This window comes from Papio anubis, chromosome 5, assembly GCF_008728515.1.
Source record: "Papio anubis isolate 15944 chromosome 5, Panubis1.0, whole genome shotgun sequence".
NCBI lineage: Eukaryota > Metazoa > Chordata > Mammalia > Primates > Cercopithecidae > Papio > Papio anubis.
The window spans coordinates 73,671,530-73,699,184 of NC_044980.1; the positions used below are offsets into that span (position 1 = coordinate 73,671,530).

General features: G+C 36.2%; 1 protein-coding gene across 3 annotated transcripts in view; it reads left to right on the top strand.

The window, feature by feature from the left end:
* The window catches only part of MSH3 (mutS homolog 3), a 219,803-nt gene that overhangs the window by 97,849 nt on the left and 94,299 nt on the right, over positions 1 to 27,655 (top strand). For all 3 annotated transcript variants that reach the window (XR_002522614.2, XM_031666743.1, XM_031666744.1), the window contains exons 13-17: positions 7,933 to 8,065; positions 14,205 to 14,392; positions 15,102 to 15,270; positions 21,921 to 21,985; positions 24,908 to 25,024. Coding sequence is in view for 2 of the 3 variants with exons in the window: in XM_031666743.1 (XP_031522603.1) it covers positions 7,933 to 8,065; positions 14,205 to 14,392; positions 15,102 to 15,270; positions 21,921 to 21,985; positions 24,908 to 25,024 (672 nt within the window). In the remaining variant the exon portion in view is untranslated. The remainder of the gene's footprint in view (positions 1 to 7,932; positions 8,066 to 14,204; positions 14,393 to 15,101; positions 15,271 to 21,920; positions 21,986 to 24,907; positions 25,025 to 27,655) is intronic.

Below are 27,655 nucleotides of genomic sequence, written 5' to 3' on the forward strand. Positions count from 1 at the left end.
AGCTGTTAACACAAGGACCCCAGAAAGTCTAATGACTCTAAAGGTGTGAAAGTTAATTTCTTCTTTTTTTTTCTTTGAGTAAACAATCCATGGCTTTTCCAGATTGGGGGTGGGGTGAGACTCTCATCACATAGGCTGTTAGGAACCCCAGAGTCTCTTCAGTCTTAAACATGTGGCTTCCAACGTCATCTTGGCAACTGACGTCCAGCCAGTAGAAGGAGAAAGAACAGGGAGGTTATAGGTTTATGGCTTTTATGTAAGGTAGGCCTTGCATTGGCACATAGCTCTTCTGCCTAAATCTGATTATAAGCAGAAGAACGCATTCCGATGGTCACACCTTACTGCACGGGGGCTAACAAATGTCTGCTTGTTTTTCAAGGAGTAGGAAGAAATGTTTAGTGAATACCTAGCAGTCTATTGCCAGAGATGGTTTTTGTTGTTTCAATTCCATTGTACATTCTTCTTAGCGTTTAAAAATTATTTGAACTTTTGAACGGTAATACCTTCACATACTTTAAAAGTTTAAAAATGTGAAAAGTTACACAGTAAAATGTTTGCTTATCATTCCTGCCCCACGTCTGCCCAGATCCCACTAGGTAATCATGGTTATTACTTTGTCATGTATACTTCCAGAAACATTTTGTTTAAAAAAGCAAATATGAATCTCATATATATATATATATATATATATGAGAAATCTTTTCCTCCCTTATTACATAGATGAAGCCATGATATACCCAGAACTTTGTACTTGGCTGTTTTCCCTTAGTAGTATAAGATAGTTATTTTGAATTTTGTATTACTCAGTCTCAATGAGAAGGTGGTGTTCCCAGCCTCAGGGAATTTCTAATCTAGTCTGGTCAAGGTATAATCTACTAGTAAGGAGAAGGAGATATGAGTAGTGGAAGCTTTTGTACTAAAATCAAATACCTGTTACTCACTCTGCAACTCAATACCAAAATTAGAGCAAATGAGTTATACCTTTATAAGTCAAATTAGATTTTTAGAAAACTGCTTCAGGAAATTAGGCATGCTAAGATAATTCTTGGCGTTTAAATCATGTAAATTAAAATTAAGGGAATAGCAAATGGTTTGCGTTAGGAAATAGATCTTTGGCTACATTTTTGCATGATTTTCTGATGCACTAAGTACATTTTAGTGGTCAATGTTCTCTACATTAAATGGCTTTTGTTTTGGTAAACCCATATGTTTGGAGTATTAATGGTTGTATTTCTAATTTGTTACTCTGGCCCAAATGATGAAGTAATAGAATGTTACATATTTCCTTCCACTTAACATTTAACTTAGATTAATGAAACTAAATGTCAGTTTTAACTCTGGAACTTCTTAAAATGAACTACACTGGGAAGCCCTCTGAATTCTTTGTGGTTTCCCGTGTTCCATGAGCCACCAACAGAGTGTTCACCTGCAGTGACTCTGGTTTACTCAGCCCCCGGGGGTGCATTACTGCTCGGAAATGGGAAGGGAGAGTAGCATGTGGTGCGTAATTGAGAGCTGTGTTTGGTTGGGACTGACCTGGTGCCCTTTTTGTCTGCTGGATTGAATGGGAGTTTAAAGGAGGAACTGCTGCTGCTAAGAATGAAATGAACCCAAGTGCCTCTTACCCAGATGTTTGTCCCGACTGTCAGTGCATAGGGATTAACTAACATCCAGGAACTTTTAGCTGGCCTCTGCTTTGTTCTTCAACATTAGGACCTTCAGTGAGCTCTAGACCTGCACAAATGACCTGCAGCAAATACGGCAGCTTTCATTTGGGCTGAGGAAGAGGAATATCGGAAAGAATGAGGAGAAGGAAATAAATATCTTTTCTTTCTTGGCCCTTCCTGCTTTATCTTTCTCCATCTTTATGCCTTTATTAATGAGGATTTTCCAAATATCTCTCTTCAAAAATGCCATAAGAAGATTTCATTTTCTGTGGTTTTAATATCATAAAATATCTCCCTATGTGAAATAACTGGATATGCTGGATCAAGCGTAACAAACATCCCTTTAGGACATTGCTGAATCTGTATTTAAAACATAAGGGGAAAACTCAGAACAGATGGGAAAAGGACTGGAAATGGAAGTGAATTGACTGCTGCAGCTGCCCTCTGGGCTCCTGCAGATCTTGGTAATCAAAAGGATTGGGGTTCAGTTGCCTTGTGGGAGACAGGAGACAGGGCCTTGGGTCCATTTAAGTTAGGGATACTATAGTAATGTGAGACACTCAAAGGACTATGGTCTCAGTAGAGAGGTGACAAATATGTCTCAACCTATTCTTACCTGAGGAAAATGTTTCTAAGAATTCTTAACCACAGGTCCTCCCTCATAGATTTTCAGTTTCAATTTATACTCTGCGTGGTCTGGCAATTTCCAAGCTGTGAAACTTATTTAAAACAGTCTGATTGTACTCACATAAATCACCAAGTTAAAAAAAAATACAAAATAGAATAAAAAATATGAGCATAGAAAATAAATACTATCAAAGGGGCTCAGATTGATTTAAAAAGGAACCACATAGAATTCTTTAAAACTGAATGGACTAAAGAACTCATTCATGTAACCAAAAACCATCTCTGCTACAAAAACTATTGAAATTAAAAAAAGAATGACTTAAGTAAGAATGGATCTTATACTCCAAAAAGAAAGAAAGAAAACAACAACAAAAAAGCAGTATATGGGTTAAATAAGAATAGAGGAAATGACTGAAATGCAAGATAATACCTGAAGAAATTACCTATAATGTAGCATAGGGTGGCAATGTTAGGCCTTCAGTGTTGCTTCTCTGGATTTTTGAAACAGCTTTCTAACTAGTATTCCTGCTACTGTTCTTATGTGCATCCAAACTATTAGCCTTGGATCCCAGCTCCTGTGGTCACATTTTCAAACCTTCACCCTCCATTTTCCACTTATCTTTTATAGACAATAGCTAATCTTTTACTCAATAGCTACCACCAGGAAATCCTCCCTGATCCTAAAACTGCATTTGTTCATTAGATGCTCCTGGCCTGTGTTCCCATTGTATCTAGATCCTAACCCAGTTATAATCTTATTACATTGTTATCATTAATGCTTTTTAAAAGTTTTACTATTCATCACTAGAGTGTAAGTTCTTTGTAGACTAGCAAGGCTCTCTTGTTAACAATTATAGCCCTAATGTCTACTATTTGTACAATCAGTACTTTGTAAGCACTCAGTAATTGTTCATTGAATGTAAAAATGAACAGTATATGTGAAAGGTGAAGCTAGATAGGTCTAATGATGCTTAGATCCTAGGAAAGGGCTTATGGTTCATGTTTCTGACAGGAGATTATTTAGGTAGTTTGTTTAACCATTTCACATGACCAGTGTGTTAATGTCTGAATTTAATTTACTCATTCTGTGTCGTCTTTAAAGCCAAACTTTTCAGTAAAACGAAACCAAACAAAAATACACCCCCAGCAGTCTGTATTTCAGCTCCCCACCCCCACCAGATAACCTTTTTTTAAAACATTTTATGTTTGTGGGTACACAGTAGGTATATATATTAAGGGTATATGAGATATTGTGATGCAGGCATACAATGTATAATAATCACATCAGGGTAAATGGGGTATCCATCACCTCAAGCATTTACCATTTCTTTGTGTTACTGATATTCCCATTATACTCTTTTAGTTATTTTTAAATGTACAATAAATTGTTGGCTGTAGTCACCCTGTTGCACTATCAAATACTAGATCTTATTCAACATATCTAACTATACAAAATTATCTTAAGTTTGAATTATAGAGGCGTTTCCACAGTAGCAACCAGTAGGTACTGACACCATCACTGACAATAGCTTTAGGTCACACTCTGTGTTTCTGAGTGACAGCCAAACACAGTAGATACTCACGTCACCACCTAGTTTATCTTCAAATATGAAGGACTCCAGTGACACTCACTTTTACTCCTTGCATATTTGGTAGTAAAGAAGAATCTTTGTCATCCCCAGGACCTCGTCTTTTTGTTTGTTTGGTACATGGAATGAAATGACTCAGGTGCCTTCTTTCAGTTATTTAAGTTGTATAGTAAGATCAACTGTAGAATACTATCAGGCATCTTGGAATAATATCTTTATCATCATCCAATTGATGCTTCTTCCAGTTTTGTATCCTGTTGCTGTCACTCAATCTCTGTCATTAATTGCACTAAAATAATAATTCTCTATTGTGTCCTGACGTATTGTTTTGTTACAATTATTTGGAAGGTCTTGTTACTACTGCACATTAAACAACAATTCTAAGGTATGTGAATTGTTTAATTTTAAAAAGTGTAGTCATTCTTGCTTATTTCCATTCTGATCTTCATATAGGAGTTAAAGATGGAATTATAGCTAACCGCAGTGATGAGAAATTCGTGGTGAACAGTGCCACATACCCTTTCACTCTCTCCCTGCCCATTTAGACCTCCATAATTATTAATCATTATAGTGTGCTTTCTCAATGCAACCTCCTGTCCAGTCTCAGCACAGCGAGTACTTCAGATCATCACTGCTTGTCAGGTTTAGCCCTCAAGATGCCAGGAGTAGCTTTCCTTATATAGTTCCCACTTGTTCACTTTGCACAAAATACCTGTTTACATATCTGTGCCCTAAGGTTTGTCCTCACATGGTTATTTCTGAGCTCATATTTTGGGTGCTATTTATCCCTCTTCCGTGCTGTTCTTTGTGGTGTCTACTAAACAAAACTTGTAATGATGTGGTAACAGTAAACATTTATGAGTGGTTCTCATGATGTAGCAGGTACTGCATTAAGTCCCTGACATGTATTATTTCATTGAATTCTTTTACTAACACCAAGAGTTAGGGCCCATTGCTCTTCTCATTTTATAGATGGAGAAACTAGGGCAAGGCTAAATAATTGGTAAATGGCAGAGCCTGAGTTTGAATCAAGGCCACCTGACTTCTGAGCCCAAATTGTTAACCTCTGAGGTAGCCCTTAAAGAAGGTTGGGTTAAAACCAAACTGATTGATAGTGAACATACTGCTTTTGCCTATGTTGGCACTGGCTAGAATAAAAACCTTTTCCTTTATGTTTTCCCAGATTCCAAACTAACTTGGCCTAACCTTTCAAGTCTCTAAGAAATTTATAGTTTTATATCTATTAAAAAAGTCTTCTGGTAGACTTCATAAATATGACTTAGGTTTTTATTAAACTCTTTTGCTCATATCTTTCTGTATCTCAGAAAACCTTTAATTTTTGAGACAGTAGCTATTTGTGTAGGCTGTCTTATACGTTCACAGATGGCATTATTTTATCAGTCCTCAAACCATCTGTAGCATCAACTTAGTCTATTCCAATTGGTGTCATCTTTCATTTATGCAGGAGTGAGTTATTAAAGTAAAATTTTATATTTGTATAACATTTTGGGTAAATGTTAGAGTAAAACATTGGTTTATTTTATCACAACAATCCTTTGCAAAGAAAATTTATTTTTTCCAGCTCATCTTGATTTACTTTATATGTAGTCTTCGGAATGAAATTGAATCAAATAACTGTTTATTGAGCACAAATTATTATCTTGAAATGTAAGGATAAGAAATGACCCCTGTGTTCACTGAATTTATAGTCTTGTAGGAAAGACAGTGAAGTAGTAAATTCCCATTGAAGAAGAAATACAATTATGATTACCATTATGAGAAGAGAAAAGATGGTAGTATGGGAAATGATAGTAAAGGGATTAAGTCTGGTCTAGTGAATCTAGAAAGGCCTTTCAGGGGAAGAGTGGGTAGGAGTTCACCAGACGAAGTGTAGCTGATGGGTGATAGGGAAGAGGAAAATAACATTGTAGGCGAAGTAAGCAGCAAATGAGAAAGCCTCCATGGCAGAGAGCTTGGAGTAACTAAGTCATTGAAAGATGTGCAGTCTGACTGGAACTTAGAGTAGGAGGAAGAGAGTGACATGTGATCTCAGGGGAGACCTGAGAGCTAAACAGGTATCAGTTGTTTTTTAGGACAATTAAAGATTCTGGATTTGAACCTAAGATTAATGGCAAGTCACGGGTGAGTTTAAAGCGGAGGTGTGGCATGAACAGATTTGGGCTTTAGGAAAACCACTTGGGCTGCCGTGTGGAGAATGAGTTGGAAAAAGGGACAGAAGTGGGGGGGAAAGTTAGGAGGCTGTTTCAATATGATTTTTACTTAGGCTATAGTAGTGGCAGTAGAGGCGGAGGGTGGTGGATAGATTACAGAGGCCACCCTGCTGAGATTGGAAGAGCCAACCCGTGCGTGTACAAAGCTCTGTCTTGCTTTCCTGCATCGTACTATTGTACTAACAAATGGTCTTTCTGCATATAAGAGTATGAGCCAGAGAAAAATGAACAGACATGAGGCCTAAAGTTAGTATAGAAGCTCTGTATTATGAAAAGGCATGATCTCACAGGTAGTTAAGGATAATAAAGACAAAAACACTCAACTAAATGGAAAGTCCTCAGTTTGATTGTAATCTAGCCAGGATCCTGATCTGAGATTTGCTCTTCATATTAGTGTGTATGATGTCAACAGAATTTTGAGAGACAGACATGTTTATTCAGTGGCCGATGCCTCCTTTCCCCCAAAACATCTTTCATCCACTTGCTCATTTATTCATTGCATTCATTTACAAACACTTCAAATCCTTACTGAGGGCTTACTACTCACCAGACATGTTTACTTATCTTAGTTTTTAATACTACATATGGCCATTATTCCTAGTGTGGGCCTTTGATGTTTATAGGTACTTCATGGACCACTTCTCGTTGAGGATACATTTAGTCCATCAGGTTTCCGTTTTAAGTTGACTCATCACTTAAGGTGTAGCCATTGGTAAAATCCTGCAATCCTGATCTCCTGTGGCCCATATCCTCTGCACTTTCTATTGCTACTCTCCAGTCTTTGGTCAGGGTCAGTATGTTTAATTCCATTTCATTCAAACAGTTGGTCAGTTCAGCCATCACCACCACCACTAAGTCATCTTGTTGATCATTGTTGAACTATTATATTAGCCAAGGTAATGCAAGCTATCAGCAAACAAGTTCTCCATGTAAGTGGCTTAAATACATTAGAAGTTTATTTCTTGCTAATATAAGTTCAATTGGTAACAGATACAGGAATGGTGGATTTTCTGCTCCACTGTGAACTCAGGCTGATGGAGTCACCATGGGGCTCACAAGCTTGCCTAGCTGGCAAAGGGAGTTAGGTGAATGTGAAAGCTTATTCAGGAAGTTTTTATGGGCCAGGGCTAGAGGTGGCTTACATTGTTCCCACCCATGCTTCAGAACTCAGGTACATGGCCATATTCACTACAGGGGAGACTGGGAAATGTAGTCTGTGTGTTTTCTTGGTAAGCCTGTCTTTGTCAAACCCAGCTAGTGAATGTCCTTGTACAATACCTGCTGTTTGATTCAGATATTATAAGAGGCATGGAAGGACCAGATCTATTGTTGTAGGACTTTTTCCTTAGTTCAGCTAAAGACAGTGGGGTTGGGGGAGGGTGGTCCTCATCACACAGCCATGCAAAATTAGGCTCACAGATAATTCGAAGGAGGAGAAAAATGGAATTTATTGGGCAAAGAGGAATAAAAAGGGAAACAGGGACTCTCCACCAAGTCAGAACAAGAATCTTGCTAGTATGCTTCCCACCTCACAGACTGTAATCCCAGGTTCCACCCAGGAGGAGGAGGGGCCAGGCTCCTCCCTGCTGCCAAAAGCATGAACTTCTGTGTCTCCACCCCAGTGTACCCTCCTCCCAGTGCATATACCCATTGGAGTTTTTTCAGGGTGCCCTTCCCACCTGACTGTCTCAATATGAAGGAGGAATTTCCTTTGTGCCTAATAAGTGGGTGTGTCACAGTCCTGGACATTAGAGTGGGAAATGTCTACATTCTGAACTCCTAACATATCTGATCATTGCTATTACTGTTTTCTCACAGGGAAATAAATGCCCGGCTTGATGCTGTATCTGAAGTTCTCCATTCAGAATCTAGTGTGTTTGGTCAGATAGAAAATCATCTACGTAAATTGCCCGACATAGAGAGAGGACTCTGTAGCATTTATCACAAAAAAGTAAGTGTGACGGAAATCTAATAAAGCTGACAGTGTTCTTCAGCTCACAAATTAAAAGAAAACTTTTAAAGGAAAGTTTTATTAAAAGAAAACTTCTGAGAGCTCTATTATTATTTTATTTTGTAAAATCTTACAAATATAGCATGCGAGAGTAGCTGAATCCTCAGAAATTTTAATAGCACAAATTAGAATTATTCCAATTTAACCATTGTAAAAAATAGTTTTCTCATGTACATTAACTACAGCCACATAGAGGCCCTTCTCTTTTAATACAGGATATTCTCCTGTTTCATCCTGAAAGTATAGACTATTATCAAAATAGGAAATTTATGTAGACTAGTTATTTTAGAAAAAAGATACCTTATTTCTTTTGATCTTAGAACAACTTATTATTTCTTAAACTAAGGAAAAATCTGCTAGTATAACATCTGTGGTGGTAATTAGTATGAAAACAATCTTGGATATTGAAGGTGAGTAAAGGATTATTTAGATTTTTATCACTTAAGCTTTATAGTTTGAGTCATAGCAAAAATGAGTCATTTTCCACTTTTAGGGAAATAATTTAGATTATCTTCAAAATATGCCTAAAATTTTAAAAAATTATTAATACTTTTAAATGATAAAAAACACAATAAACTCTTTATGGGGTTTTACTTTTTGCAGAAGTCATTCACACACTTTATACTCTTTGTTCCTTGTCAAAACTTTATGACATTGAGAAGTTACTATTTTTATTACGTTCTTACTAATAAGAAATTGTATCTAATGCTGTGTGTGTGTGTGTGTATATATAAATTGCTGCAACCACTTGAATTACTTTGGCTCATATGATGATGCTGAGAGGTTTAATAACTTGCTAGTAACAGAATCTGTATTTAGACCCAGGATTTTTGATTGTGTTTTCATTGGCTGTGTCTTTTGGACACTATCATGTTTGATGTAGTTATCTTGACTGCCATTTTTTTTTTTTTCTGTTTGCCACTTTTCATAAGCAAATTTTATTTTTCCTCCAAACGTAACTCCTTGCCAATATAATAATTTTACTGTAAAACAGTTTTTAAATGCCTAAATTTTTACTTTATTTTTGAGACAGAGTTTTATTCTTGTCACCCAGGCTGGAGTGCAATGGGGTGATCTCGGCTCACTGCAACCTCCACCTCCCAGGTTTAAGCGATTCTTCTGTCTCAGCCTCCTGAGTAGCTGGGATTACAGGCACCCGCCACTATGCCCTGCTGGCTTTTGTATTTTTAGCAGAGACGGGGTTTCACCACATTGGCCAGGCTGGTCTTGAACTGCTGACCTCAGGTGATCCACCCGCCTTGGCCTCCCAAAGTGCTGGGATTACAGGCATGTGCCACCTCACCCAGCCTATATGCCTAAATTTTAGTTGTGACCAAGTTTTCATTAGAGTTTCTATATTTTTCAGCCCCTTTTACCCCCACAGAATTTTACTAGAATAAGTACTGCTTCTAAGAATACTTGAGGTGCCCAAGAGGACTTATGTAACTGTTTTACATGCTTCAGCTAAATTTGAAAACAATGCACAAGCCAGAATTGGAAATACTGATCCTGGGGTGAAAGAAGGTAGGAGTTGGTTATGGGGTCAAGGGAGCCTATTGTATCATTATTGGGTACACCATGTTGTTGTTTTGCTGGCAATAGCAGAAGCTGGGCTGATAGTTGCAAGTTTTATGGTAGATCTTTTTGAAGTTGCATAGTGGTTGCCAAACCATTTGTTGTTTTGTATCCTTGGCTCAGAGTCTGAAAATTGGTGCATATTAACCTTCTTTAAACAACGGCTCTCCGGGCACCTTGCCTTAACTACTTGAAAGGATTCACTGACAGATGTCAGAGATTTTTGTTTTTCTTAAGAGAAAACAGAAGCAAAGCTGAAAATCTTTCAATGACTACTGAAATGCACTAAGTCAAAGTGTCCGTGGCATCAAGATGGCAGCATCAGTTCATGGGGCTGTGATTTCTTTTCCACCTTCCTGCCTTTTTGTAAACTTTACTTTGATGTTTGTATTGCACAGGGTTTGTGTATTTATAAAAGTTTCAAAACTCTAGTAAAGTCAGAATCTAATTCATTTAAAAAGTGGCCACTATGCAGTGCAAGAATGACTTATTTTGGAATTTAAAAATATATTTTACTAAAGGAACTTATAACTCACTTGGAAGCCATTCCTTGTTGCTGTTTTAGTGTTTGTTTGCACAAGAATGTGCCTAAAGATTAGTTTGAAGGGTGAAGAGTAGAAATGATCTGGTAACAAACCAACTTCAGGAAAGCTGAATGCTTTAAACTAATGTTTTATAGATTAGTTGGCTGGCTCTACGAACACACCATCAAACATATGTCTATTCTTTATTATTAGATTACTCTGCATAAGCTTCTATGTACACCACATAGTGAGTGATGTCCTGGGTACAGATTATGCCAATTATGTGAAATTCATAAAACGAGAAGGAACACTGGATATTGTGGGAAGTGGTCAACACAGGCTGTACGGTTTTGTGGAAAGTGTCCTGGAATACGTACCAATAGGTGTTTTTATGTCGATAATGATAGAGGATCTCAAGTGAGCTGATTCTGGCATAAAATAAACATTTCTTCTTCTTCTTCTTCTTTTTTTTTTGAAACAAGATCTCACTGTGTAACCCAGGCTGGAATGCAGTGGCATGACCACAGCTCACTACAGCTTCAGCCTCCAGCCTTCTGAGTAACTGGGACAACAGGCATGTGCCACCATGCCCAGCTAATTTTTTTTTTTTTTTTGTATTTTTTGTAGAGACAAGATCTTGTCGTGTTACCCAGGCTGGTCTCCAACTCCTGGATTCAAAGATCCCCCCACCTCAGCCTCCCAGTGTGCTGGGATTACAGGCGTGAGCCACTGCTCCTAGCCTAAAATAAACATTTCTTTTGATGACAAAACATTAAATTCAAATCTTGTAAATAGTACTAGTCACAGGAACCCATACTAACTTTGCTCAAGAACTGTTTTGTAAGAAAGTGTTAAGTAACTGCCGAGGTTGGTGAATACATTTAAAGGATAATCGCACTTAGCAAATGTTGAGGAGAGTGTTTTCAGAATTTTCTAGGTGAGAATCGTTTTTTAGCCAGGCAGGAATAAGCCCAAAGCCCTGTTTTCAGTGTTGCGCTTAAGCTGGGGTCCTTTCCATCCTGTGTCCAGTGAGGCCCTGCCTCCATACTTGTGGGTCTGTGCTCAAGCTCTCCCAGTGAGATAGCTGCTGCCAGAAGTAGGGCTGAATTCCTGGAGAGTGACTCCAGGAACAGCCACTTACCCATCCTCAGCTTTCTTGCAGCTTCTTTTGAGTTCTTTTGCTTAAGAAACTTGAGAACAACCTGCTGCCTCTGGCTTTCAAGGTGATTGTAAAACACTACTGGTTTTCACCTTGCTTCTGTTGCTGACTTAACTTTACATTGTGTCTCAGCTTGGAAAATTAATCCTTTTCTTGGGATTACAATAATTACAAGAGGTGAATATTCAAAATTATATTGAAAATATTTATGTTTAGTTCTTTACTTTTGTTAAAAGGTATCATTAATTGACTAGTGGCCAAAAAGCTTCTAGGTTTCACATTTATGTAAACAGTCCAGCTTCCTGTATGGGGTGGGGAGGGGGTCTTTCTGGAGAAAAGTTGCCTCATGATACACTTAGAATTCAACATTTGCTCAGCTGGACCTAACTTCTTACTTTTTTTGCATAATTTACTTCACCCTTTGTGGTTTTTGAATGTGTTCTTAGCCTTAATCTATTTCATATATACTACTTATTATGTGCCTTATTACCTTAGCCTTAAATTGTTTTCTCAAGACAGTTCTTTTCAGTCAACATTCTGTCAGTTTTATTTTCCTGAGCTGTCTTCTAGAGCCTTCTGACTTGATCCAGTATGGACTGGTTGTCCTCATATCTGTTGTATAGTACTATCTTAAATTCCCTTTACTTCCCTTGAGTTGAATCTTTTATTTTCTATATTCCATGTCTTCCTCTTGGTTTATTTCTTCATTTTGGTGGAGTACATCCTCTAGAATCTTCCTGAGAATGTTGGAAGTAAATCTTTTGAAACATTCATGTCTGAAAGTGTTTTGTTTTGTTTTGTTTTAAATTATCGTTGTTACTACCTTCACATTTGATTGGTAGTTTGAATGGGTATAAAATTCTAGGTTTTAGATGACTTTACTATCTTTACTACCGCTTCTGTTGAATTTTTCATTTCTACTATTATACTTTAATTTCCAAGAATTTTTGTTTTCTTGTTCTCCAAACATTTTTTCTTTTTAGCATCTTGTTTCATGGTTGTAGTATCTTCTATTTAATGGAAGATATTATTAATATTTTTAGAAGTTCCCTCGCAGGGCAGAATCCAAATTGGTACACAAGTCTTTTTGGATTCTTGATGTAAATTGTGTCTCAGTTTTCCTTAAGGACAGTTTAAAATTCAGGTACCTTGAGTCTTTTAAGTCAATCACTATTTATCCATTTACTTTATAGCTTCTAACATATTGTTGCTGTTGTCCTCCTTTCTAGTGTGGTTTTTTCCTTTTTTTTTTTTTTTGAGATGGAGTCTTGCTCTGTTGCCCAGGCAGGAGTACAGTGGTGCGATCTTGGCTCACTGCAACCTCTGCTTCCTGGGTTCAAGCGATTCTTCTGCCTCAGCCACCTGAGTCACTGGGATCACAGGCGAGCACCACCACACCCGGCTAATTTTTGTATTTTTAGTAGAGATGGGGTTTCACCATGTTGGTCGGTCTGGTCTCGAGCTCCTGACCTTGTAATCCACCCACTTCAGCCTCCCAAAGTGCTGGGATTACAGGCATGAGCCACTGTGCCTGGTTGGTTTCATGCCTTTTTAAACAATCTCTTAACTGTTGTTTGAAGATGGAAATTAGATGCACATGTGTTTAACCCACTCTGTTTACCAGAAGCTACGATGTAAAAATTATTCATGTTCATGTTAAAAAATACTACAGTAGTATGCAAGGGTATACAATAAAGGATAAAAAGTCTCCCTCTGCCACCCCTCCATACCTACTACCCAGAGGGTAACCAGAGTAAGTCACATGTGTTACCTCCTAAAATTTTTATTGATATTTAGATTTTTCTATTTGTATAGAAAAATGTATATCTTTTAAAGAATCACAAAGAAAGTATTACCATGTAAATACATAAAAATATATACATATATGGGCTATGTGGTATATGATAGAAACATACTATATATATTCAATGTATGTTGAAATTATGGAGTTCTATACTGATACAAACATCTTAAATTTTTTTAGCTGTTTCATAGTATTACATTGCATGAGTTTTTCCTAATAAGATCTCAATTGATGGATATTTATTTCTTATTTATCTTTTTAAATTATAAGCAGTGCTACTATGAATATTCAGACACATGTTTTTCACTGTTAGTCTATTTTAGATAAATTATTTAAAGTGATGTTTATTCAAAGGGTTATATGCACTTTTTTGTTATGAGGACATGCCAAGTTGTTTTTCAAAAAGGTTAGTCCTCTGCTAATAGTATATAAAAGTGTCTTTTTCTTTTTTTTAAATCCTGTTACATGGTTATTGTGGAGCTTTTAAATATTTGACATTCTGATAAGTGAAAAATGCTATCCTGTATTTCTAATTTGCTTGTCTTTAGTTGTATATGAAGATAATCATGTACATACTGACTGTTTCTATGAGCTGCATATTCAGTTTGTTTAGCCATTGTTCTTTGGATTATTCATCTTTTTCATGTCAATTTGTAAGAGCCTATTATGTTTGGGAGAATTTTGCCTTGTGTTTGTTATGTCTTACAGATATTATCCTTCACATTTTTTAGCTTGTTTAACCTATTTTTGCTATTTGGTTTATGCTATTTTAAAATGAAAAAATACTAAACAAGTATTGGCTTTGTTTTCCTTGGCTAAAATTATTTTCTTTATGCCTTTAAAATATTACATAGTATTTAACCTCATTTAGAAAATATCAGTGCTATTTTATTTCAACTAACTAGTTAATAGAAAATTTAAACTTTCCTCAATTCTGATTCTAACTTTAAAAGATCACTAGTTAAACTTCATTTTCATGTATCTTATGCTATTTTGTAAAAAAATTTCTATTTTCAGTGTTCTACCCAAGAGTTCTTCTTGATTGTCAAAACCTTATATCACCTAAAGTCAGAATTTCAAGCAATAATACCTGCTGTTAATTCCCACGTTCAGTCAGACTTGCTCCGCACTGTTATTTTAGAAATTCCTGAACTCCTCAGTCCAGTGGAGCATTACTTAAAGATACTCAATGAACAAGCTGCCAAGTAAGTACCAGACCCTGAATTCTTCTTTTTCGACAGTCAGTATACTCCAGTGCATTTGCCATTTGATTTGTGGATTCTTAATCTTTACTAGAAGTTGAATGAGTACATATATAATTAGAAATGTGATTGGACCCTAAAAGTGTTACATTACAGTTGGAATACTTGCTATCTAAAATTTAGGCAGTTTACCATCTAGGACAGGTATAGTACTCCCCCAGGTATCAGATGATGGAAAGGTAAAACACAGGCAAAGCCAAGCAGTAGTAGATTATTAACCCCAAAATGAATGTCAGATATCTTGTACTCATTTCCTATATTTCCAGAGATGTCCTTATATTTAGAATCTGTAAAAGCAAAGTTATCCTTTAAAAGGTAGTTCTTTTATAACGTATTGCACAAAACATTCTATATAAATGAAATAGGATTTGACATTTACATTTGTCTTTGTTTTCTGCATAGGCAAACAACAAATAATGTATCTCTTGGTTTTACCATGGGAATCATGAACTTAAAAAGTGAAAATGATATTAGGGTAATTTTGACCATCCTCAGAGAAGTTAAAAAACAAGCCCATAAGTGCTTAGTGACAATTGGAACCTCATTTTCCTGACTTCCAGTGCTTTCCTCTTTCATCACACTATGAAAAATAAACGATAACTGCTCTAATCAATAAACTTTGAATATGTATTTGCATTTTTTGATTTTTTAGAGTTGGGGATAAAACTGAATTATTTAAAGACCTTTCTGACTTCCCTTTAATAAAAAAGAGGAAGGATGAAATTCAAGGTGTTAGTGACAAGATCCGAATGCATTTGCAAGAAATACGAAAAATACTAAAAAATCCTTCTGCACAATATGTGACAGTATCAGGACAGGAGGTAATGTCAAACCTACTTTTATTTTCTATTAGTTTTCGTCTAGTAGAAAAGCTATTTTAAAATGTAAATAAAAATCTGAGGATAGGGTATGTATTATCTCTTCAAATTTTCTGTTTTATTCCTTGGAAATATGTTGTAATAACTTGTTTTGATAAGAATTATTTTAATGATGGTGTTTTATTAGTCTCTTGTGAAAGTAATGCAACTTAATGTTATATGTGTATTAGCGTTATCTGTTAAAATTATATTATAGAAAATCTCGATTATTATGAATAGCAACTTATAGAATTCATTTGTTCTAAATCCAGGAAAGAGAAGTTAGTCTTTGATCCCTGCCTTACAGATGATGAAATAATACAAAGTTGGCCACCTGTGTTGATTGGCTCATATATTGATTAAACGGCGGGGCTTCCTACTAAAGTTAAGAGTATAGCTGCTAAAAAAACAAATCTAGAGTGAAAAACTACACTTAGTGAGTCTTCCATAAAATTATGGTACTGTTTAGAATGTGTTTCTTGGGGTGTGTACTTCTGTTTAAAGTTTGATACTAGTGTCTGAATGAGAACCAGAAAAGGAAGAAGTATGCCTTTTAAATATGGTTGTACTTTTCAGTCCTATTCTGAGTCTTGAGGCATGCTACTCCTATATCTTATGTTTAATAAAATATGAAGATTCAAACAGAGGGAGTTTGAGAAATTCTGTTTTATTAAAATACCAAATTGGGAAACTTATGGATAACTTCTATAGAGTGAGCATTTTATTCAGGATTTTTAAAAATAGATATTTTTCTGGTGGGAAAGAACTTAATTTTAAATCAAAATTTTTAACATTTACATTGCTTTGTGTGTTTTGCCAAAAGATTGTTGATTGTATAGTTATTTGAAATAAGAAGCTCTACATTAATAGAGAATATTCATTAAAATGTTTGTCTTGTGTTATTTCATAGATTTACCCATTAAGTCAACCTGTCTTCTGAACTACAATTATTAAGATATTATACTCAGCAGACATTCACAATGCCACATGGAGCTCTATATAATAGAAAAATGATTTGACAATATTTATACTTAAGTTTATTGTCTGAACAGACAAATACCAAATATTTAACTGTAGTTCTTGTTTTTACTATGTGGTCATGACCTTGCAAAGTGAAAATTGGCCTAAAGGCCACCATTCTGGCTATTGGTTTAAAATCAAATGATGAACATTGCTTTAGTTACTTTAATAAAAGATATGTAGTAGAAAAGTGGCTGCCTGGTTATACAGTGGAGAAAGCTAAGTGTAAGTGCCAGTTCTACCATTTACATGCTATATGACCATGGAAGAGTTACCTCTGTTATAAGACTATTATGGAGACCAATTAAGTTAAAATACATGAAAGTGCTTTTTAATCATAAAGTGCTATGCTTATACTACTCATATAATAACAATAATAGTAATAGAGTTACCATTTATCAAGTACTTGTTAAGGTCTAGAACAGTGGTAGGTGCCTACATATATTATTTAATTCTTGTAACAACGCCAAAAAGGGTCAGTCATTCTAGTTTTGTTGGAAAGAAAACAGGTTTGGAGTAGTTAAATAAGTTACCCAAGGTCAGAAGCACAAATCCAGCCCAGTTCTGCCAGACTCTTGTCTTTCTATTATGTTAATACCAGTATTTCATTCCATTTATTAATTCCAAATATTAACAAAGGATTCTCAACACCATGGATTTTATCTGACAAAATCTGGACATTTTAGAGCTCGTAGTATTCAAAATAAAATTTAAGTCTTGGAAAGACGGTCCTGGATTCATTTGGTAGTTTTTGAGTAAAAATGAAAGAAAATTATCAGGAATTCATAAGACATAGTAGACTGGTTATTCATTGTGAGTGTGGCATTGAGGTTTAAGAAAAAGTACAGCATGGAGATCAACTAATTGTATTAAAAAATATTAGAAAGGAAGATCAGTTATCTTTTATCTTTACTAGGTTAAGTTGATGAATTTGAGGAACAAAGTTTCTTCGTTATTAATAGTAGGATGGATTATTGTTGGTTTTTAATAATCTTCTCTAGGATTTTAGTAGAACGTTAACACAAAATTACTTTCATAAAACCTTTTGAAAATTAATGATTCCATTCATTGGAACACCAAAGGAATTCTAAATATTCAAACTTGTTTTCATCAAATTCTGTTTTAAAAAAGACTATAGTGGCTCACACCTATAATCCCAACACTTTGGGAGGCCAAGGCAGAAGGATTGCTTGAGCTCTGGAGTTCGAGACCTACTTGGGCAACATAGTGAGACACCATCTCTAAATATAAAAATAAAATTAGCCAGGCATAGTAGAATGTGTGTATAGTCGCTGCTACTCGGGAGACTAAGGTAGAGAATCGCTTGAGCCTGACAGGCTGAAGTTGCTGTGACCCGTGATCATGCCACTATACTCCACCCTGGGCAACAGAGTGAAACCCTGTCAAAAAAAAAAAAAAAAAAAAAGACTAACGGTATTCTCAAATTATTTAAAGGTACTTAAAAGACTAGGAAAAGACTCCATCAAATATGATTATCTCTGAGAAGTGAGGGAGGCACGGTGGAAAACCCTTATTTTACATTTATTGGTGCTTCTTTATACATTTCTGTTCTGACATTTTATTTCTATACATACAGCTTTTGTAATAACCTTAAAAGACCCATTATAGCAGCCCCACGTGATCCATGTGATGGTATGTGGATCTTGTTATTTTTACCAAAATTAGGTAAATGTGCCGGTCTGTTAATCCAGTGTTATTTTGACAACATTCATTTTTCACCTCTGTTCCCAGCTTTTATATACTCATTAGAATACTAAAACCTTATTGTATGATGCCTTATTGTCTCTGACTATGTAAGTATTGGCTTAGAAGAAATTAATGAAAGCAGAAACTTTATATTTTTATGTAATAATATACATACATTATTATGTATTATGTAATGTATGTGTGTATCTATGAAAGTATGTATGTAATGAAAGCAGAAATTTACATAGTTTACTGCTTCTGTTACAGTCTCTATCATATTTTATGAATATAGACCAATTATCTCTTAACCTTGAATCAAATACGGAATGGAAAAGGGGCAATATTTACATTGGGGGCAGTACTGATAAGTATTATTATTACTAAGGGAAAAAGAAAAATATTGGAAAAAAATCTTTAGAAAGAGTTTTATTCATTGACAGCATGCAGCATATCCAAATATCTGTTTACTATGTTTAAAATGTGGAAAATAATCTGTTAAATCTGAGTGCTTTTTACTTAGGTTTAAAATATAGTAAAAAATGCTTAAATTATTAAGAGAATGAAAAGTGGGGAGTGGAGGAATGGGTTAAGTGTGGTGCTGGAGAAAACAGCAGTTTCTGGAGTGAGTAAGAATTTCGGCAGACCTAGTGATGTTGCCAGCCCGGTGATACCACAGGCTATATAGATTGAGTAACAATATCTGACATTTAACTAAGACAGAATTGGGTCCCAGGAGAAGAATATGAGAGATTGCTATAATGAATCAAGGCAGACTACTCACATCAACACCTAAGAAACAAAGTCAGGAACTGTAAAGCAGGAAAAGTTGCTGTGAGAGCTTTCTAAGATTACTGGAATGTATGCTATTTTTCTATGTTAGTTTTCTTTTCTTTAGTAGCAAAATTCTTAAACCAAAGGCCTACCTGTTCATTCTTAGAATGTTAAAAAAAAAGAATAGCTAGAGAAAAAATTTTGTATCTCATCATCGCTGTAGAAGAGAAGAAAAGCTAGCAGATGACCACTCTGAGGAGGAACCCAGGCTGAAATTCCGAGGACTGCTAAGTGAGGAAGAGGGACACTCAGGATCAGTCCAAGGACCAGCCCCTGTCTGAGGACGTGATCAGAGGGGTTTAACTTGTGCCTTCCTGACTCCCGCTGTTTTCCCGACTGTATTGGCACTGTATTGGCTCTGTATATGGTGGCCCGCTGTAGCGATTGTGGTCCTAGAGTACCACTTTTGATACTTACAGATTGAATAGTTGTGGTCCAAACTGTTCCCAAGGTGCTCCTTGTTCAAAATGTCTGTCATCCCTTAGGTAGTAACTCCTGTGGAGCTCTGTTAGTCATTATGCATCTGGATGTGTCCTTCCCAAATATCAGTGATCCAATCAGTCTGTTCCTGAATTTTGCTGTTTGCCTTTAGCAGAGCTCTTTCCAGAATTATTTTATAAAAAGGCCAACATCTCTTTTGGTAGAACACTTTAAAATAGCAGAATTATTTAGCACAGTTTAAAAGTGGTTTTATCTTTCCCATTAATGATATTTTTTTGTGGTTTTTCAAAAGTTACTTTTTGTAGCCAAACGAGGCTTTTTAGACTCTTGACTCTTAACTATTTAAATGGGTGTAGCAGATTTGAAACTGTATTAATTCTCTGTACATGAGGGTATCACTAGTTCAAAACATTTTTCTAAGGGAAATTAGCCATTAATTCTTAATATAATTAATGTAAAAACTACAGTATTTCTATTAATGGGAAAAATAAACTCAAGAACCATGTTGATACTGTTATTAATATGAACATTATAAATACCTGAAGTTATGTGCATATAATAAAACTGATAAATATGAAAAAGTTCTCATAGCTCTCTCAAAATTAAAACCACACAGCTTCTAGGGTTCCATTCCACTCAAAATGGGTTTTTAGAAATTTATTTAAATGAATCATTGAACTTTTTTTTTTGTTTTTGTTTTTTATTGAGACAGAGGCTTGCTCTGTCACCCAGGCTGGAGCGCAGTGGCGCGATCTTGGCTCACTGTAACCTCCACCTCCTGGGCTCAAGTGATTCTCCTGCCTCAGCTTCCTGAGTAGCTGAGATTACAGGTGCCTGCCACCAGGCCTGGCTAATTTTTGTATTATTAGTAGAGATGGGATTTCACCACATTGGCCAGACTGGTCTTGAACTCCTGACTTCAGGTAATCCCTCCACCTCAGCCTCCCAAAGTACTGGGATTACAGGTGTGAGCCATTGCGTCCAGCCTGAATTTGATTGTAATAATACAGGAATGCAAGTACACTGAGAAGAAGTAATATATAACTAAGGCTAAAAATGAATGGTTTGATAGAACTTTACTTGCTTCCTGGCTGATGAGAACCTTATTTGCAGAGCACAGTTGGATCTATAAAGATATTATGGATGTAAATTAAAATGATAATGAGATATTATCTCACCCCACTCAAAATGACTTTTATCCAAAAGACAGGCAATAGCAAATGTTGATGAGGATGTGGAGAAAAGGGAACTCTCGTACACTGTTGGTGGGAATGTAAATTATAGTACCACCATCACTATGGAGAACAGTTTGGAGATCCCTCAAAAAAAAAAAAAAAAAATAGAGCTACCATATGATCCAGCAATCCCACTGCTAGTTATATACCCAACAGAAAGGAAATTAGTATATTAAAGAGATATCTGCACTGCCGTGTTTATTGCAGCACTATTCACGATAGGTAAGATTTGGAAACAAACTAAGTGTCCATCAACAGACGAATGGGTAAAGAAACTGTAGTATGTATTCACAATGGAGTACTATTGAGCCATAAAAAAGAATGAGATCCTGTCATTTGCAACAACATGGGTGGATTATGGAGGTCATTAGGTTAAGGGAAATATGCTGGTGCAAAAAGACAAACATGGCATGTTCTCACTTGACTTGTGGGAGCTAAACATTAAAACAATTGAACTCATGGAGATACAGAATAGAATGATGGTTACCAGAAACTGGTAGTGGTAATGAGGGTGGGGAGGATGAGGGGATGGTTAATGGGTAAAAAAGAAACAGGAAGAATGAATAAAACCTAGTATTGGTTAACAACATGGTAATTATAATCAATAATTTAATTGTACATTTAAAAATAACCAAAAGAGTATAATTGGATTATTTGTAGCACAAAAGATAAATGCTTGAGGTGATGGATACCCCATTTACCCTGATGTGATTATTATGCATTGCATGCCTGTATCAAACTATCTCATGTAACCAATGAATATATACAACTACCATGTACCCACCAAAATAAGAAAAAGATATTATGGTTCATATAAGTGAAAACTTAAAGAAAACTCTCATACGGAAAGAAATATTTTCTTCTCTTTATAGTTAGGGAAGTCAGTGCTTTCCTGTGAAGATACTTCTAGAGGATTTCGGTTCCTTGGGTAAAAACTATCTAAAAATCTTCTCTGTTCAGAATAGGGGAGGATCATATCTCAGACCGGTGTAACATCTACTAATTGAATATTTTAAAATCTTATATGCTTAGAAATTCAATCTTTTATGAGTAATAGAATTCTTAAGTGACTATTAATAAATGAAAGAGATGGTTAATGAAAAAGCCATCATTCAGAGTATATGTATAACAATATTAGAAACATGAGAGCCCAAGTATTACAAATGTTTTACACAACACAAATTGTACTTTGTCTCAAGTATTGAACCCTTAATTAATAATATTTGTCTGTATTGACATATATACAGTATGAAAAACAATTCTGGACTTATTTTGAGTGTTTAACAATATATAATAAATTGTTATACCACAATTTGGGGAAAGCTTTAAAATATATAATGGTTACTCATCTAAATATCTGTTTATTTGTATTTGTTTTAGTTTATGATCGAAATAAAGAACTCTGCTGTATCTTGTATACCAACTGATTGGGTAAAGGTTGGAAGGTAGGTTTAAAATACATTTTTTTCTTATAATGAATTATAATGACATCTGTATATCTGTGTGCTACTGGGCTCATAGTAGCCACGTTCTTAAAATTAAAAGCAGTTCTTTTTATTTTTATTTTTTCTTGCTCTGTTGCCCAGGCTGTAGTGTAGTGGTATGATCTCAGCTCATTGCAACCTCCACCTCCCTGATTCAAGGGATTCTTGTGCCTCAGCCTCCCGAGTAGCTGGGACCACAGGCATGCACTACCACCCCCGGCTAATTTTTGTATTTTTAGTAGAGACAGGGTTTCACCCTGTTGGCCAGACTGGTCTCAAACTCCTGACCTCAGGTGATTCATCCACCTCAGCCTCCCAAAGTGCTGGGATTACAGGCGTGAGCCACTGTGCCCTGCCCTTTCTTAGGGAACTTTTAACCAAGGAGATCACTATTTTTAACTCTTTATCATTGATTTTAAAACATTTTTCAAAAAGGTATCTTATTTTTACACATTTGTTTTCTTATTTTGTAAATTACTGTTTTATTCTTATAGCACAGGATACACATGGAAGAAAAGTTGAGGAATCTTCAATTGTAAGATTAATTTAGTTGCTTTTACTTCATGGTGAATGCTATGCCTGACATTTCTTACAAGAAGTTGCAATTTCATTTTCTACCTCACCGAACTCCACATTTCTTTACTCTTAATGCCTTCCTTGGCACATAATTATTGTAATTCTTTACATCTTTTTTTTATAACCCGGATCGTGAATTGATGAAAATAAATTAATCAAAAACAAATTTAGAGAACCACAATGAGACTCTGCCTTTTCTCCTTGGTTAGACATTAATCTCCAAGAGAGGACTCATTTAAAGACAAGGTATTAGGGAGGTATATACAGCTGTGAGTAGTATCCTTTGTGGAATATTTATTAGTACTGTTATCAATAAGTTGCACAAACATGAGATGAAAATGGTACATTTGCCTAAGATGGTAGAAGAGGGACCAGTAACTGGTAATAGTGTACAGGCATTCTGTTTTAAGGATGAAGGGAAATTTTGACATAATGTATGACTGATTAATTTATTACACATATAATATACATATATACAAAAAAATATATAATGATACATATATAATATATATATATATATTTTTAAGACGGAGTCTCTTTTTGTCAACCAGGCTGAAGTATAGTGACACAATCTCAGCCTATTGCAACCTCCGCCTCACGGGTTCAAGTGATTCTCCTGCCTCAGCCTTCCAAGTAGCTGGGATTACAGGCACCTGCCACCACTGCTGGCTAATTTTTTTGTATTTTAGTAGACACGGGGTTTCACTAGGGGTGGGCCAGGGGCTGGTCTCGAACTCAAGTGATTCACCTGCCTTGGCCTCCCAGTAATTTATTATTTTAACTTAAAAAGAAAATGTTTATTATCCATTGCCACATCATCAGATGCTGAAGGCACAGGCATGGATTTCTTTCGTTCTAATACCATCTTTTTTTTTAAATGCTGCCAGAAGCTGTACTTTAGATTTGAGTATTATTGATTCTAGGGGAGGTTGTTTTCTCTTTTTGCAGACATTCTTTCCTTTATCTGCTTTTGTCCTGTATCACAGCTAATGAATGAAATATGCATTATGAAGAGAAATTACCAAAAACCATGTTAGTCTGTCTACAACAATAACCGAAATATCTCACTAAATGAGTTTTTCCAGAAGATAAAGCTTTGATAAATATGTTGGCATAGAAGTCTAGATGATACAATTTTAAAGCAACAAGCAAGGCATAAATCAGTGACACCATCTTTCAAATGTTAGTAATGTAAATTGAATCAACAGATAAGATAGTTTGGGAAAGGTTCATTGCAATTTATCTGTTGGGCCATAGGGTTTTGACAGAGATAGGTTAGAACATCAAGAGTCAGATTTTGAATGCAAAAGGCCCACCCCTAATCCAGCAACTTGGCAAATTAAAGTGCAACAGTGTGTTACAAGAGTTGGGGAACAAACAAAGACCAGATGCCTTGACCTTTTCTTCTTGAAGACTTATCATAATGACAGCATTAACAGCAATGGCAACCACCACCACCACAAAACAACTAATTTTTATTGAATACTTATAGGCGCTCTCGTGAGTGTTGTCTGTTTGATCCTGTCAACAGTAACTATGAAGTAGATATTATTATCCCCGTTTTGTAGATGAGGAAAGTGATATTTAGAGAAGGTCTGTTTCATTTGCCCCAAATCACATAGTTAGTAAGTAGCAGGACCAGAGCCTCGACCTGGCTTCTCTGACTGGGGACCCATGGCATCTCCTGTTGTGCTCTAGCTACTGAACGGAGAGCAGAGATGATACTTAAGCCCAGATGGGGAGCATGTGGTATTTCTTCCTATCCAGAGCCACTGTGAATCTGCACAGATCACAGTATCCTGAAGATCTCTTTCTTAATTGCCTCCTGAATTAATGCATTGCTATTCTTTGTAATGCTTTTTATTTTTCTTTTTTCTCTGAAATACTTCAGTCATACAGAAAAGCCCATAAAACAAAGAATAATATAACTTTCACCAATGTATCTACTTCCTAGCTTTATCATACTTTCTTTTACCATATTTGCTTCTGATCTTTTTTAAAGAGCATTTTCACTTAGTATAATTTAAAGAAAAAAACTTTTTGCCTATGAAATAAAAGTTCTAAACTCTGACTTTGCCATATGGGTATAATTTGAAATGCATTTTAAAAGGCTTCCTGAGCAAAGTCATGTTCTTTGGAATCAGTAGAGTTCAGGACCATAATTAAAGAATGTTCTTCTATTTACAGCTGTTTATTTTCAAGGTTCATCAGAGAATAATAAATAACTATTTTTATTTTCTAAAGTGATGGCATTTCGGATTTTTTACTAACCTTGATTTCCTATTTATGTTTTTTCCTGTCTTCTAGCACAAAAGCTGTGAGCCGGTTTCACTCTCCTTTTGTTGTAGAAAATTACAGACATCTGAATCAGCTCCGGGAGCAGCTAGTCCTTGACTGCAGTGCTGAATGGCTTGATTTTCTAGAGTGAGTTTACAGTGAAAAATATAATCTGACTTTTTGCTATGAGAAACAGACTGGAAAAATCTTCCCATCAAAAAGAAAATAGAGATTACATCTTGTGACCCACCATAAAATAGTTGAGTACATGTGTTGTCTGATTTTATTTCTTTTTTATTTCTTTTTCTTTTTTTCTTTTTTTTGAGACTGAGTCTTGCTCTGTCAGCTAGGCTGGAGTGCCATGGCACGATCTCAGCTCACTGCATCCTCCACCTCTCAGGTTCAAGCAATTCTCCGTGCCTCAGCCTCCTGAGTAGCTGGGATTACAGGCACCCACTGCTACACTCAGATAATTTTTGTATTTTTAGTAGAGACGTGGTTTCGCCATGTTGGCCAGGCTGATGTACTCCTGACCTCAAGTAATCCGCCTGCCTCGGCCTCCCAAAGTGCTGGGATTACAGGCTTGAGCCACTGCACCCAGCCCGAAAGATATTCTTAAAAGCTACTGAAAGTTAAGATGACCACCTATATACCCTTCACCTAGGTTCATCACATGTTAGCATTTGCCACATTTGCTTTTTATCTCTCATGTATTTTTTTCCTGAAACATTTGGAAGTAAGTTTTAGACATCATAACACTTTCCCCTAAATACTTAAACCTGCATCTTTAAAAATAAGGACATTCTACTATGTAATCTTAACACCATTATTACATCTAAAAAAATTAACATTAATTTGTGAATATATTTGAATTTCTTGAATTTTTCCAATGTTGCTCCCTTTAGATTTTAAAATGAAAGACGTCATCAACTTTTACATGTTGCATTTGGTAATTATGCTTCTTTAGTCTATTTGAACCTAGAATTGCCTGCCATTTTTTTTGTTTCTTTTTTACCATGGTATTTTTTGAAGACTCCTTGCCATTGTCTCAAAGAATGTCTCACATTCTGGATTTATTGATAGTCGTATATTTATATTGTCAGTTTTAAGTCATGGTGTGCTGGCGAATGGTTAGTAGCCAGCTCTTTGGAAGGGCAGTCATGTTTGTAGAGTTTGCTGGTTTCTGAAGTGTAAACACTCCCACCAGGGCTGATGTGAAGCTACCACTGGACTGGAGTTGGGAAGAGATGTGCACAGTTGATTTTCATGAGTCCATAGGAGCCAGCTCTAGGCCACCACTGGTCTGAGTACTTTATATATAAACTCATTATTTTTCATGTGACTCCTGTAAGGCTAAGTATCATACCCAACTTACAAATGAATAAAGTGAGATTCAGAAATAAGAAGTTAATCTTCTAAGGGTAAGGATTGGAGCCCAGATTCAGCCCCAGCCATCTGGCAGCCAGGTATGTGGCCTTTGCCAGCCTGCCCATGGTGAGCCTGCAGGCATCAGTCTAAATACATCTCTGTTAGTTTCTTACTTTAAAACTGTAAACAGGCCAGGCGCAGTGGCTCACACCTGTAATCCCAGCACTTTGGGAGGCCGAGGTGGGTGGATCACTTGAGGCCAAGAATTCAAGACTAGCCTGGCCAACATGGTGAAACCTTGTCTCTACTAAAAATACAAAAATTAGCCGGGTGTGGTGGCATGTACCTGTAATCCCACCTAACTCAGTAAGCTAAGGCAAGAGAATCACTGAACCGGTGAGGCAGAGGTTGCAGTGAGCCGAGATTGTGCCTCTGTACTCCAGCCTGGGCAACAGAGCATGACTCTGTCTCAAATAAATAAATACCACCTTAAACACTAAAAATTCAGTGATGTCCTTCAGGGAGCTTTATTGTATTTCAAGTAATCAACCTGAAATGAAATGAAAAAAAAACAAAAAACAAAAAAGATATGTGATAATTTTTACAAGGAAGTAAGTTGGTACCAATCTTTTTGCCCTGAGGAGTCTTGAATTATAAGACCAGGAAGAGATTCCAATTTACTTAAATCTTTTGAGACTATCTTGACTCAGAATCTTGAATGTAGGGATGGAAATTTTGTCTATTCAGTTTCTTTTCTATTTCACTTTCAATTTTCTATTTTAAGGGTTTTCAGAGCCTTTGAGTCTTTCAGTTCTCCTGGCTTTTTCCTTAGTATTACCACTGAGAATGTGAAAACTGAACTAAAATTACACCTTTCAGTCTTCAAGGACTCACATTCTAGAAGGGTCCTGGGATTTGGTGAGGTAATTTCCTGTTCACTCTATTCAGACCATACATAATTTCATAGATCTGGCTTCTATTCTCTGTCATTATTCCAGACTAAAGAAAGTTCAGTACTCCCAGGCTAATCATCTTAGTGTTATTCTTGATTCTTTCTTCCCTTTGGTCCCTTTATCTGTTATCAAGTTCTTTTTTTTTTGGTCTCACTCTGCCACCCAGGCTGGAGTGCAGTGGTACAATCATCTAATTGCAACCTCTACCTCCCCAGCTCAGGCAGTCCTCCCACCTCAGCACCCTAGAAGCTGGGACCACAGGCATGCACCGCCACACCTGGCTAATTTTTAAGTGTTTTTGTAGAGACAGGGTTTCTCTATGTTCCCCAGCATAATCTTGAACTCCTGGGCTCAAGTGATTCGCCTGCCTCGGCCTCCCAAAGTGCTGAGATTATAGGTGCCAGCCGTCATGCCCAACCTGTTACCAAATTTCTGATTGTCTTTTTCCACCTTTGAG